The sequence below is a fragment of the Mastacembelus armatus genome, chromosome 16 (genome assembly GCF_900324485.2).
Source record: "Mastacembelus armatus chromosome 16, fMasArm1.2, whole genome shotgun sequence".
Classification (NCBI taxonomy): domain Eukaryota; kingdom Metazoa; phylum Chordata; class Actinopteri; order Synbranchiformes; family Mastacembelidae; genus Mastacembelus; species Mastacembelus armatus.
In genome coordinates, this window is record NC_046648.1 from 13,417,209 (window position 1) to 13,431,473 (window position 14,265).

The following is a 14,265-nucleotide window of genomic DNA, read 5'->3' on the forward strand; positions in this document are numbered from 1 at the left end:
ACTTAAATTACTCCGTCAATTCTGATCGTACAGATAAAAGAAGTATATCATTCAAATCTGTAAAGGGTCTATTTTTAGTGGTATACCATCATAATAAAAACAAAACGTTTTTCTGCGTGTTTGGATGATGGCGTGTTACGCACGTGAAGCGGCGCTCCTTATATTCCACACAGAGACAAATAGTTTAGCTTGTCCTCAGAATAAAAACACTGATTTTAACTCAAATGAGGATCGTTTGGCTCCTCATTGTGTTGTATTGTGCTGCACTAATCCGTCCCATCTACATTGACTGAAAGGCTCATTATGCGCGTCTTTGTCTGGTCGTTCAGTGCGTCTTTTGTGTTCTCAGGTAAATCACATGACTATTCATCCTCAAGACACACCCTTTCTGGACAAAAAGTGTTAGAAAATTTAAATCAGTGTATTGTTTACTGTGAATGTGTGAACAAGATGACTTTCACAACAGCGGAGTAAACACTTTAGCCTACAACATGCAGGTCTCCAAAGTCTTGTGAACCAATGTTCTGCTTGTGTTTTATGGTCTTATTTCAGTGAGTAAAAAATTGTAGTTTTGCACTAACCATGCATAAACACTTTTTTCTCAAAAACACAATCATGTATAAACTTGCTGCTCACATATTACTGTAGCCAATTTTGTGCTGATTACAGTGTTATTAGACTTTAAACAATATGTTTAAAAGACACTGAAAAAAGCACAAATGTCAGAACATGTCAAAATTTGTCCAGGCCCCCAAAACCCCCTCAGACCCCAGAGGGTTAAGTACAACAAGTCTACATCTCTGCTTAATACATAGAATTTTATTTAATTTTAAACTTACCTTCTGACACAACTATTTTGCAAAAAATATTAAGACATGAACAGCGAAGAAATTCTGATCTTAATTAAGGCCTCCTTTAACCTAAATTCCTCATTAAGAAAATTAAATGAAGAAATAAATTAAACTGAACTGGCATGACATTCCATGTCCCTAGAGCCAGTTTCAGTGGTGGGTCCATAGGAGGATGACCCCAAGTCTTCATTTTGGGCTTTACCCGGGCGACGTCATGGTCCTTGTTCTTAATTTATCCATAAGGGGATTTTGAACCGCTCTAAGTTTGACTTGTTACCTAGGAACTGTTTGCCTTGGGAGACCTTACTAGGAGTAGAAAGGCCCCTAGTAGGGTAGTCCCCAACATCGCTCCTAGGATCACCCGGGCACTCAAACTCCTCCACCACGATAAGGTGGTGGTTCAAGGAGAGTTCAAGCTCCTCGGTGGCAGGGCGTCGGGGGGTGGACAAGAGCCGCCCTGTCTCTGGATGTTGTTGGGCTGTCTCGGCTGACATGATTTTGCAACATCACGTGGTGATTGGGGACAGTACCTCTGGACTGGCAGACCGGGGTGGTGGTTGTGGAACACTGGACCAGCTCTGTACTGGGTGCTTGAGGGTTCATGGGAGTTTGCTCAACCAGTCTACATATGCTTTGTGGACTTGGCGAAGGCATTCGACCGTGTCCCTTGCGACCTGTGGGAGGTGCTTTGGGAGTATGGGGTCTGGGGCCCTTTACTAAGGGCTGTCCGGTCTCTGTATGACCAGAGCAGGAGTCTGGCTCGCATTGCTGGCAGTAAGTCAGACCTGTTCCCAGTGCATGTTGGACTCCGGCAGGGCTTTGGACTCCAGCCGGGCTGCCCTTTGTCACTGGTTCTGTTCACTATTTTTATGGACAGAATTTCTAGGTGCAGTCAGGGGGCAGAGGGAGTCCAGTTTAGGAACCATAGGGTTGCATCTCTGCTTTTTGCAGATGATGATGTCCTGTTGGCCCCATTGAGACAGGACCTTCAGCATGCGCTGTGGCGATTTGCAGCCGAGTGCAAAGCGGCTATGGTTCTCAACCGGAAAAAATGGGTTGCACTCTCTGGGTCGGAGGAGAGATCCTGCCTCAAGTAGAGGAGTTAAAGTATCTTGGGGTCTTGTTCACGAGTGAGGGAAAAACGGAGTGGGAGATTGACAGACGGATCGGTGCCACAGCAATGTGATCGATGTACCGCTCTGTCATGGTGAAGAAGGAGCTGAGTTGAAAGACAAAGCTCTCAATTTATCAGTCAATCTACGTTCCAATGCTCAACTACGGTCATGAGCTTTGGGTCATGAACGAAAGGACAAGATCTCGGATACAAGCGGCTGAAATGAGTTTCCTCTGCAGGGTGGCTGGGCATTCCCTCACTGATAGGGTGAGGAGCTCGGTCACCCGGGAGGAGCTAGGAGTCGATCCGCTGCTCCTCCACATCGAGAAGACCCAGCTAAGGTGGCTCGGGCATCTGTTCCGGATGACACCTGGATGACTCACTGGGGAGGTTAAGGGGAAGACCCAGGACACACCGAAAGGACTATGTCTCTTGACTGGCCTGGGAACGCCTCGGTATCCCCCCAGAAATGCTGGAGGAAGTGTCTAGGGAAAGGGAAGTCTGGGCATCCTTGCTTAGACCACTGCTCCTGTGACCCGATCCCGGATAAGCAGCAGAAAATGGATGGATGGATGAACTGGCATGACAAAAAGTTCTTATGCAAATACAAGGATAGCTAACTATGTTTACTGATTTTAAAAAGAACAAAATACTGGCAAACTGATGATTTAGTAATTGTAGTAAACAACTCTACATTTTAGTAATTTAGCATTAGCTTGTGTAGGAAGGGCAAACTGCTGATGGTATAATTTTAATAATTACCGTTTTGACTTCTGTGTAGTTGTCCAGACCATACTCTCCTAGTTCTCTGCCATTACCTGAAGCTTTATAACCTCCAAATGGAGCCTGAGCCCCAAACACATCATAACAGTTAATCCTGCAGAGGACACAAAGACACAGAAAGACACAGATAAAAAAATAATACAAAAACTCATAAGATGATAAAGATATTTATCCATTTATGGCCCTCAGTCTAAAAACCTTGGACACACCTAAGCTACACAAATAAAACCCATGCTGTAAAATGCAAAAATGATCCTGTGAATATTCATGAGAGAATATTCATGAATAACTGCAGCTTACAGACTCACGCTTGTCTAGTAATGTTTTTAGTAATATTCTTACCAAACTGTGCCAGCACGGAGGCCATTGGAGACATAGTTGGCCTTATCAATGTCCTTAGTAAACACAGCAGCTGCTAGACCATATTTTGTATCATTGGCTCTCATTACCACCTCCTCCATTGTCTTAAACTTCAAGATCTGCATCACTGGACCAAAAATCTGCATGAGAAAACATTACAGAAAAAAATTATGAAACACTTTATCCACTTTAAGCAATTATTAATGTAACTAAGGTATGGCCAATAAGTTAATCACTTAAATGGAACAAATGTTTTCTTTTTACATTTACTCTCCTCCCCAGTAGTAAGAAGTAGTATGAACACCTCTTATTTGTAGTGATCTGTACCACACTTTGGCCTAGTACTAAATAATGTATTTCATGTGTTATTTTTCATTTTCAATATGGTGAAGACAATTTCTTACTAGTGGCAGCGGTCCATAATCACTATGCCCACTGTTTGTGACACTAAAAAAAACTCTATGGTTAGACTTAAAAAGTTGCTAGGTAGGAGACAAAAGAAAGAAGAAGGATGCAAGGACCACAAAAATTACATTTATAAAGCATCTCAATACAGAAAAAATTACTGCAATCTCCCAATGCATGCTGGCTCATTGAAGAAGAACTTCTTTAAGTTTAAAGTACTTTATTAATCCCCAAGGGGAAATTAAATTGTTACAGCAGTTGTTCTAATTTAAAGTTTTTAAACTTAATATTTAAATTATATTAAATAATAGTAATTAATAAAGTAAAGTAATTATTTATTTTGGGGTGTGTGTGCATGCATGCATGTGTGTGTATGTGGTGTGTGTGTGTGAGTTATTGTTTATATTGTGGAATTATAGTCTTATTGTTCTCACATTACAAAGTGTTTAATTTCATTTAACAGACTATACTTGTTATGCATGTTTTCTCATAATGAATTTAGAAAACAATAATTAAAGCAGTTCTAGTTTTTATGATTTGGATTTTACCATTAGCTAATATTATGGTGTCTCAGAGAACTTCAACATGTGTCCTGAAATAGCAATGTCACTAAGAGACACGCTGTTCCTTCCTGAAGGTCAGTGTGGAAGGCTTTAGAAGTTATTCTCCAAACCTACTGTAAGTTAATGTTTTTAGTCCTGGGTTAATTTACCATGCTCCTCATAAATTCATTCACAGAGATTCTGACTGTGAAAGAACTGCTTTTGAGGCTGCAGTAACTACTGTCCTTAACCGTTTTTTCTTTTTGTGTGTTTCCCAGTATTAGCTCTTTTGAAGCTCTGCCTGTCAGTGACAACTATAACTTATCTCCACAGATTTCACCAACTATAATCCCCAGGGCATACCTCCTGTCTGGACTCCACCAAGAGACTCAACAGTCTCCTGTTGTCTCTCCTATTTAGTGTGAAATAGGATATAATGTGATGTAACTCTGGCCACAAAATGAGAGTGCATCTGGCATTCAGCTGAAGATGGTGAATGCCACTTTACGGAACTCTCCCATTCAGTTTACTGTACACCCTACAATCTTGAAAGATGTGTGATTGAGCTGCCAGCTCAGGGCTACTGTGACAAATCAAGATTTGCAATTGGCACACTACAAAAGACAGAATTATGTACCTATGAGGGCTGCCTAAGGAAGACACAACAAGTGGGACACTGTCCGTAGGACAGAAGAGAACAGACAGGAGAGATGGAGTACAGGGAGATGTAGCATAAGATGAAGGTAGAGGTGACAATGGCCAAACAAAGGGCGTATGAGGATTTGTATGATAGGTTGGCCACAAAGGAGGGAGAGGTGGATATGTACAGGTTGGCGAGGCAGAGAGACAGAGATGGGAAGGATGTGCAAGCAGGTTAGGGTGATCAGGGGCAGGGATGGAAATGTGTTGACAGGTGCCACAAGTGTGATGGAAAGATGGAAGGAATACTTTGAAGAGTTGATGAATGAGGAAAATGTTAGTTAGCACAGAGTAGAAGAGGTGACTGTTGTGGAGCAGGAAGTAGCAAACATCAGTAAGGATGAAGTGAGAAAGACGTTGAAGAGGATGAAGAGTGGAAATGTAGTTGGTCCGCACGACATACCTGTGGAGGTATGGAAGTGTTTAGCAGAGGTGGCAGAGTTTTTGACTGGACTCTACTTAACAAGATCTTGGAGAGTGAGAGGATGCCTGAGGAATTGAGAAGTGTATTGGTGCCCATTTATAAGAACAAGGGAGACATGCAGAGTTGTGGAAACTACAGAGCAATAAAGCTGTTGAGTCACACAATGAAGTTATGCGAAAGAGTAGTGGAGGCTAGGCTGAGGTCAGAAGTGAGCATTTGTGAGCAGCGGTATGGTTTCATGTCAAGTAAGAGTACCACACATGCAATATTTGCTTTGAGAATGCTGATCGACAAGTACAGAGAAGGCCAGAAAGAGCTGCGTTGTGTCTTTGTAGATTTGGAAAAAGCGTATGACAGGGTGCTGAGAGAGGAGCTGTGGTTTTGTATGAGGAAATCTGGAGTGGCAGAGAAGTATGTCCGAGTGGTGCAGGACAGGTATGAGAACTGTAAGACAGTGGTGAGGTGTGCTGTAGGGGTGACAGAGGAGTTCAAGGTGGAGGTGGGACTCCACCAAAGATCAGCTTTGAGCCCCTTCTTGTGCGCAAATGAGAGGGGTTCAAGTAGAACGGTGAGGTTACAGGGAGTAGAGGTGAAAAAGGTGGAGGATTTTAAGTAACTAGGGTCAACCAGTCCAGAGCAACGGAGAGCATGGAATAGAAGTGAAGAGACGTATGCAAGCAGTTTGGAACAGGTGGAGGAAAGTGTCAGGTGTGATGTGTGACAAAAGCGTGTCAGCAAGAATGAAAGGAAAGGTGTACAAGACGGTGGTGGGACCAGCAATGTTGAGAGGAGACAGGAGGCAGAGCTGGATGTAGAAGAGCTGAAGATGCTGAGGTTTTCTTTGGGAGTAACGAGGATGGATAGGATCAGGAATGAGAACATCAGAGGGCAGCTCATGTTAGATGTTTTGGAGAAAAAGCCACGGAAGCCAGACAGATGGTTTGGACATGTTCAGAGGAGGGACAGTGAATACACTGGTAAAAGGATGTCGAGGTTAGAGCTGCCAGGAAGGAGGCCTAGAGGAAGACCAAAGAGGAGGTTCATGGATGTAGTGAAGGAGGACATTACAATAGTTGATGTGGGTAAGGAGGATACAGAGGGTTGAATGGAGGCGGATGATTCATTGTGGCGACCCCTGAAGGGAGTAGCCGAAAAGAAAAGAAGAAGTAGTTTTTGTTGTAGAAAATTAAGCTAAGCAGCAATCTTTAAAAAACCTTAAAGGAATAGTTCATGCCTGTGGATACTACTCTTGTCGCACTCAATTCAATTCAATTCAATTTTATTTGTATAGCGCCAAATCACAATACAAATCATCTCAAGGCACTTTACAAAAACTAAAACTAAAAACTAAAAACCCAACAATTCCCTTATGAGCAAGCACTTGGCGACAGTGGAGAGGAAAAAACTCCCTTTAACGGAAGAAAAAACCTCCAGCAGAACCGGGCTCAGTTTGGGCGGCCATCTGCCTCGACCGGTTGGGGTGAGTGGATAGAGCAGAGAGAAAAGAACAGCAACAATAAGCAACAAATAGACACTGCAGGTTGGTGGGACCAGTAACTGCACATCAGCGATATACAGCTCCAGGACCAGGGACACCTGCAGAAGGTACAGAGAGAATATAGAGAGAGGGAGAGAGCACAAACTAGGGGAGAGAGAGAACACAAGGTTAGTAAGATTCAATGGTGGAATATACATGAGGTGGGAGGAGAGAAGAGAGGGGAGGGGAAGGGAAAGGGGGGGGTTAGGGTAGGGGAGCTCAGTGCACCGATGGTCCTCGGGCAGTCTAGGCCTATAGCAGCATAACTAAGGGATGGTTCAGGGTTGCCTGAAGCCAGCCCTAACTATACGCTTTGTCAAAGAGGAAGGTTTTAAGTCTAGCCTTAAAAGTATAGAGAGTGTCTGCCTCCTGAACCCAGGCTAGGAGCTGGTTCCATAGGAGAGGAGCATGATAACTAAAGGCTCTGCCTCCCATTCTGCTTTTGGAAACTCTGGGAACCACAAGTAGACCTGCACTCTGAGAGCGAAGTGGTCTATTGGGATAATATGGTACTATGAGGTCTTTAAGGTATGAAGGAGCTTGATTATGAAGGGATTTGTATGTGAGAAGAAGGATTTTAAATTCTATTCTATATTTTACAGGGAGCCAATGAAGAGAAGCCAATATAGGAGAAATATGATCTCTCCTGCTAGTTCCTGTCAGGACTCTGGCTGCGGCCTTCTGGATTAATTGGAGGCTTTTTATGGAGATATTGGGACATCCAGATAGTAATGAGTTACAGTAATCTAGCCTTGAGGTAACAAATGCATGGACTAGTTTTTCTGCATCATTTTGAGACAGGGTGTTCCTAATTTTGGAAATGTTGCGCAGGTGAAAGAATGCAGTTCTAGAGATTTGTTTTATGTGTGAGTTAAAGGACATGTCCTGGACAAAAATAACTCCAAGGTTTTTTACAGTAGTGCTAGAGGCCAGGGTTATGCCATCTAGAGTAGCTATTATTTGAGAAAAGTTATTTCTGAGATTTTTTGGCCCAAATATAATGACTTCTGTTTTCTCCGAGTTTAAAAGTAAAAAGTTACTGGTCATCCAGGCCTTTATGTCAGTTAGACAGGCTTGAAGTCTGGTTAACTGGTTAACTGATGACAGACATCAGATCAGACCAGCCTGGCCCTCCTAAGTAAAGCCATGAAAGACAATCTTTCACATTAACTCGATTTCCTGCGGGTCAGTTTATATAAGACAGAGATTAGACATTTTAAAGTTTTCATACTGTCCTACCTCCTCCCTGGCAATAGTCATGTTGTCCTGGACATCCCCAAACACTGTTGGTTGGATAAAGTAACCTCTGTCTGCAGCCACTCCCCCTCCACACATCAGTTTGGCTCCCTCTCTCCTCCCACTGCTGATGTAGCCCAGAATCTTGTTGAACTGCTCCTCATCTACCTGGACAGGTCATCAGAGAGGTGTTAAAAAGGAGATATCATCGTTGGTTCTGTAAGGTGGGCATTTGGTGTGATCTTGCTTTCAAAATTATAACTAATTACTATTACTAATTAGTAATAAAAAAAATATTTTATGACATTGACTGTGTGTTACCTGAGGTCCCTGCTCAGTATTTAAGTCAAAAGGGTTCCCAACCACTCGTCTCTTAGCTCGCTCAACACTGCGCTCAACAAACTCATCATAGATGTCTGCTTGGACGTAGGTTCGAGAGCCAGCACAGCAACACTGGCCTTGGTTGAAAAATAGAGCAAAGTGGGACTGCTCCACTGCATCTTCCACTGAATGAGGAAATCACACAGACAACCATAACTTTCATAGGAAAAATATTCTTAAAATGTATAACTTATAAATATGCTTTTGATGACCTCCAGTGGTTTCATTTTCTCACCTTTCTGTAGTAATGTACACTGTCGTCATATTAGCTTTGGCTCTAATTATGTCATACATACACCATGTTATTGTTTCAAAAAAATCATATGCAATGTCAAAGCATTTACTTATATCTAGAACTGCCATCTTTTGGCAGTCTCTGTCAGCTTCTTATTTTAACAGTTCAGTGCTATACTTCTGTGTTGTAATAACAAGTTGAACAGTTCCTAACCCAGTTCCAGTAATTTCAACAGTCTCATTAGTTGTCTTGTTTGCATGATGATGGTCAATAATTCAGCTCTTCTGAAACATGGTAACATCTTCCAATCTTGTATTCCAACAAGACTGTCAACAACTCACTGCATCAGTGAGGGTAAGAAAACTGTTGCCAAATGAACAGTTACAGTAGTAGCGGTTCAAAATGTCACTCTGCAACAATCAGTGGCCACTTTAACCGCAACTGTTCGTCATTTGTTCTGCAGCACGGCATGTGTTATACTATAATGTCTGTAGGTGGCGCTCAGCTTACACTACCACATAAAGCAGCCTATGCATGCACAGACCATAGTCCATACTATAATTAATTGTACACTTACAAACTGAAGTGAAAAGCTGTGTGTTGTAAACTATGACTATTGTGTGTGAATCATGTATTACTTTAATAATTTGTAAATTTGGAAGTTTATGAGGACAGTCAGTTCATTCTTAAAATGCCCTGTTCAACTAAACTGCGATTATATCGAAATATAATCGAACAATCAAATAAGTTTCTTACAAAACTTATTTGATTGTTCGATTATATTTCGATATACTGATTGAATGATGTTCTGCTTTTTCCTACAGAAACAGCAACTCCTAGGCTCTAGTGGGGAAGGTTTGGTGGAGGTGAACACCTACAGAGATTATAGAGCTGTCATTCAGGAGATAATATAAATATTTATAATATTAACAGTAATGTTAAAATCTGTTTGATGATCTGAATCATTTAGGTGTGTCAAATGATTTTTTATATATAAAAAATAATCAGGAAGGTGGCAAGTTCTTTTTCACAGCACTGAAATCCAGAAATAAAATTGCATTTGATCATGAAAAATGAGGTGTATACCACTTTATTGTAGTTTGGTTCAGCTGCACTATTGTAAAATGTCTTTTTAGATGCAAAACACATGCAGTATTAATATGATGTTAATGTGTAACTATGTCACAATGAGTGCAATATTCCTAAGGAAAACCCTATTTTTAAAAAAAATTGTAGTGCATTTTTAAACAATTTAACAATGTTTTTTGTTTTTGTCCATTAGGTATGTTTGTCCATCCTGTTTTATTGGTTTCCTCTTTATCTTTTCATTTTCTTGTTTTCATGTATTTTCAATTATTTAACTTAATACTATCAAAATATTAGTGTTTTAGGCTTTGTGTCTTGTTTTTATTTTGTTGCTGTCATCCCGTTTGTCAGCTGTTTTCCTGACAAACAAAATTCCTAAAGACTAACCCAGTATGCGCAGTGCAGCCTAAATCATCTAGAATTTTTTTCAGCAGAAATGGATGGTCTTAGTAGTAGTAGGTCTTTGATGTGCTTAAATAATTATGTAATTACTTGCATATATTACACAGTGCTTTATTTTATTTGGTGTTTTTATTTACTGTAAATATGTACTGTCATGGGATGGAGTTTTGAGTTCCGGTTTTGGACTTTTATTTTGGTTAATTTCCTGTCTAGCACCTATGTTGTGGTTCATTATTAAAATAATAATTATTAAATTATTAAAATCATTATTGTGGTTCATTATGTGTTCATTATTAGTATTTGTTTCACCTGTCTTTAGTTAGCTTTTGTCTTAAATCTATTTATATCCCATGTTCTTTGTTCGTTGTCGGAGCGTTATAAGATGCACACTTATGTTAGCGATCGAGCAGGGACAGTTGATCGTTTTAATGACGAGTGGCGTAGTTATTTTGCCTGCCTGCCAAGTGGTGGAATTAACGTGCCTATGCCTGGTGAGTCCAGGCTAATAAAGAACTGTGTCCTACATTCTGCGCCTCTCCTTCATCCTTCACACCCACTACTTCATAACATGTACAAATTTGCATTCCACACAAAGACACGAGTGGTTTTAGTGCTCAGGAGCAGCGGTGTAGACAGAAGTGCAGAAGACTGTTCCGGCCTTATAACATATATAAGTTGCTTCAGTGTATGAATTGCATTTCTAATTATATCAATTATAGTCTAAATTAGTGTATGAAGAATGTAGGCTAAGCATAACATCAAGCAGAAGTGCATTACAAAATAAATTTATGTAAGTAATGTTAAACAACTGTGCCAACGGGGGAAATGAAACAGTGTCTCCTCCTCATCTCTCAGGTTGTCTGAATACTCACTCCAAAACATAAGCATTTTTACTTTTTCTGCAGTACAGTATTATCTTTAATTGAGTCAAGAGTGTCATCTAACGCTAGAGATTACTTAGCAAAATTACTGTAAATGTACACATAGAAGTCACTTCTCCGTATAAGTCACAGGACAAGCTAGAGGAGTAAAAAAAAACTGCGACTTATAGACCGGAAAATACAGTTACTTCTGGTGTTATTCTCCATGTTTAATAGGGCTTTGAGTAGATACATGAAACCTGGTGTAACAGATTATAATTTATTTTGGCACAGGACCTTTACGTTTGCACATCCACAAAGAGGCTAATAGGTTTTGCAACATCTGGTGGCAGAAAGAAAGACTGCATGTCGGACTTTTTTTTTTAACCCTGTGCAGAAGTAAAACCACTGTATTCCTGAAGTAAAGCTACCACCAGGACACCGCAAACATAAGACACTGAAAAAGTGTGACGTTTTGAATAGCTATGACTGTAGATACATACTGTTGGCATCAGAGAGAATGATATTAGGACTCTTTCCTCCCAGCTCCAGAGTGACTTTCTTCAGGTTACTGCTGCCAGAAGCCTGCTGGATTAAATGACCCACCTAATGGACACAGATGGGGTAAAACAGAAGTGACCCCTGAAATATTTTTTGCATTCAAAAACTATTATAGTTTTTTTTTTTTAATTAATTAGTTTTCTTATGACACCGCAAGTTTCTTTTAGCAAAAATGCAAGTTACATAATTTGTAAAGCCATTATACTTTACTATATACACTTTACTATATACACTCTTTTGTGTATATATGTACGGTTTGTGTATATATGAACTGTTTCATTCACACCCTTGATCTTGTTCTGACCAATGGCATCAAAATTGAACATTTCATAGTTTTTCCCCAAAATCCTGTTTTGTCAGATCCTTCTTTAATAACTTTCGAATTTAAGATAATGGATCATGCAGCATTCTGAAGAAAATTCCACCACAGTAGATGTTTATCTGACAATGCTGTTAATAAATTTAAGAAAATTATTCCATCTTTATTTACATTTATGCCATGTGCCAACACAGTGGAGGGCAGCTGCTTCAATCCTACTCCCTACCAAATTGATCATGTTGTTGACAGTGCTGTAGCCTCACTGCGTGAAACGCTTGATACTGTGACCCCTCTGAAAAAGAAGTTAGTGAATCAGAGGAGATTAGCTCCATGGTACAGTTTACATATTTGTACCTTAAAGCAGGCATCATGAAGGCTGGAAAGGAAGTGGCGTTCCACAACATTAGAGAAATTTTATCTAGCCTGGAAAACGAGTCTATTAACATATAAAAAAAGCTCTCCATAAAGCCAGAACTGCATACTATATAAGAAATATATAATATAAGAAAATAAGAACAATCCCAGGTTTCTTTTCAGCACTGTAGCCAGGCTGACAAAAAGTCACAGGTCTGTTGAGCCCAGTGTTCCCTTAGCTCTCAGCAGTGATGTCTTTATGAGTTTCTTTACAAATAAAATCACAACTATTAGAGAAAATTCAGCAGATGCTTCCTATACCTGCAATAAATGAGTCTTCTACTACAGTAGCTCTTGAATTATCTGTAGGACCTCAGTTAGCCTACAACATGCAGGTCTCCAAAGTCTTGTGAACCAATGTTCTGTTTTATGGTCTTATTTCAGTGAGTAAAAAAATGTAGTTTTGCACTAACCATGCATAAACACTTTTTTCTCAAAAACACAATCATGTATAAACTTGCTGCTCACATATTATTGTAGCCAATTTTGTGCTGATTACAGTGTTATTAGACTTTAGACATTAATATGTTTAAAAAACACTGAAAAAAGCACAAATGTCAGGACATGTCAAAATTTGTCCAGGCCCCAAAAACCCCCTCAGACCCCAGAGGGTTAAACCAGTTACACTGAGACCCCCTCTCCTGTTTCTCTTACCGGAATCACACACCTCCATCTTGACCGCACTGCACGTGAACCCCCCCCCGGAGCGTCCCAGACATTCGTTCAGTTCCAATCCTATTTATTGGACAGATTCCAGATTGTTCATGTCCATGATGAACCTTCCACACGCACAAAAGTTAGTCATGGAGTTCCACAAGGTTCTGTGCTAGAACTGATTCTGTTCACCTTGTACATGCTTCCTCTAGGCAATGTTATTAGGAAGCACTCTATTAATTACTACTACTATGCAGATGACACTCAGCTGTATCTATCGAAATCTGTATGAAACTCTGTTAACACAAACCAGTTAACCAGACTTCAAGCATGTCTAAATGACATAAAGGCCTGGATGACCATTAACTTTCTACTTTTAAATTCAGAGAAAACAGAGGTTATTGTATTTGGGCCTAAAAACCTCAGAAATAGATTTTCTAAAATTATAGCTACTTTAGATGGCATAACCCTGGCCTCCAACACTACTGTGAAAAACCTTGGAGTTATTTTTGACCTGGACACGTCCTGAACTCTCACATAAAACAAATCTCTAGAACTGCCTTCTTTCACTTGTGCAACATTGCCAAAATTAGATGCCAAAATTCTGTCTCAAAATGACGCAGAAAAACTATTCCATGCATTTGTTACCTCCAGGCTAGATTACTGTAACTCATTACTATCTGGATGTCCCAGTAACTCCATAAAAAGCCTCCAGTTAATCCAGAATGCTGCAGCCAGAGTCCTGACAGGAACTAGCAAGAGAGATCACATTTCTCCTAACAGCTTCTCTTCATTAGCTCCTTATAAAATACAGAATAGAATTTAAAATCCTTCTTCTCACATACAAATCCCTTCATAATCAAGCTCCTTCATACCTTAAAGACCTCATAGTACCATATTATCCCAATTGAGCACTTCACTCTCAGAGTGCAGGTCTACTTGTGGTTCCAAAAAATAGAATGGGAGACAGAGCCTTTAGCTATCAAGCTCCTCTCCTGTGGAACCAGCTCCCAGCTTGGGTTCAGGAGGCAGACACTCTCTGTACTTTATAGGCTAGACTTAAAACCTTCCTTTTTGACAAAGCGTATGGTGCCCGAGGACCACCGGTGCACTAAGCTCCCCTATCCTAGCCCTCCCCTCCCCTCCCTTCCCCTCTCCTCCCTCCTCATATGTATATTCCACCATTGAATGTCACTAACTTTGCACTCTCTCCCTCTCTCTATCCTCTCTCCCTGTACTTTCTGCAGGTGTCCCTGGTCCTGGAGCCGTATATTGCTGATGTGCAGTTACTGGCCCCACCAACCTACAGTGTCTAGTGTCTATTTGTTTATTGTTGCTGATCTTTTCTCTCTTCTCTGTCCACTCACCCCAACCGGTTGAGGCAGATGGCCGCCCACACTGA

General features: G+C 40.6%; 1 protein-coding gene across 2 annotated transcripts in view; it reads right to left on the reverse strand.

Annotated features, from left to right (window-relative positions):
* The window catches only part of LOC113122362 (aldehyde dehydrogenase, mitochondrial), a 36,088-nt gene that overhangs the window by 2,921 nt on the left and 18,902 nt on the right, over window positions 1-14,265 (reverse strand). For both annotated transcript variants that reach the window (XM_026293661.2, XM_026293660.2), the window contains 5 exons: window positions 11,419-11,521; window positions 8,273-8,457; window positions 7,955-8,119; window positions 3,091-3,248; window positions 2,728-2,842 (listed from right to left, as the gene is read on the reverse strand). In XM_026293661.2, the coding sequence (XP_026149446.1) occupies window positions 2,728-2,842; window positions 3,091-3,248; window positions 7,955-8,119; window positions 8,273-8,457; window positions 11,419-11,521 (726 nt within the window). The remainder of the gene's footprint in view (window positions 1-2,727; window positions 2,843-3,090; window positions 3,249-7,954; window positions 8,120-8,272; window positions 8,458-11,418; window positions 11,522-14,265) is intronic.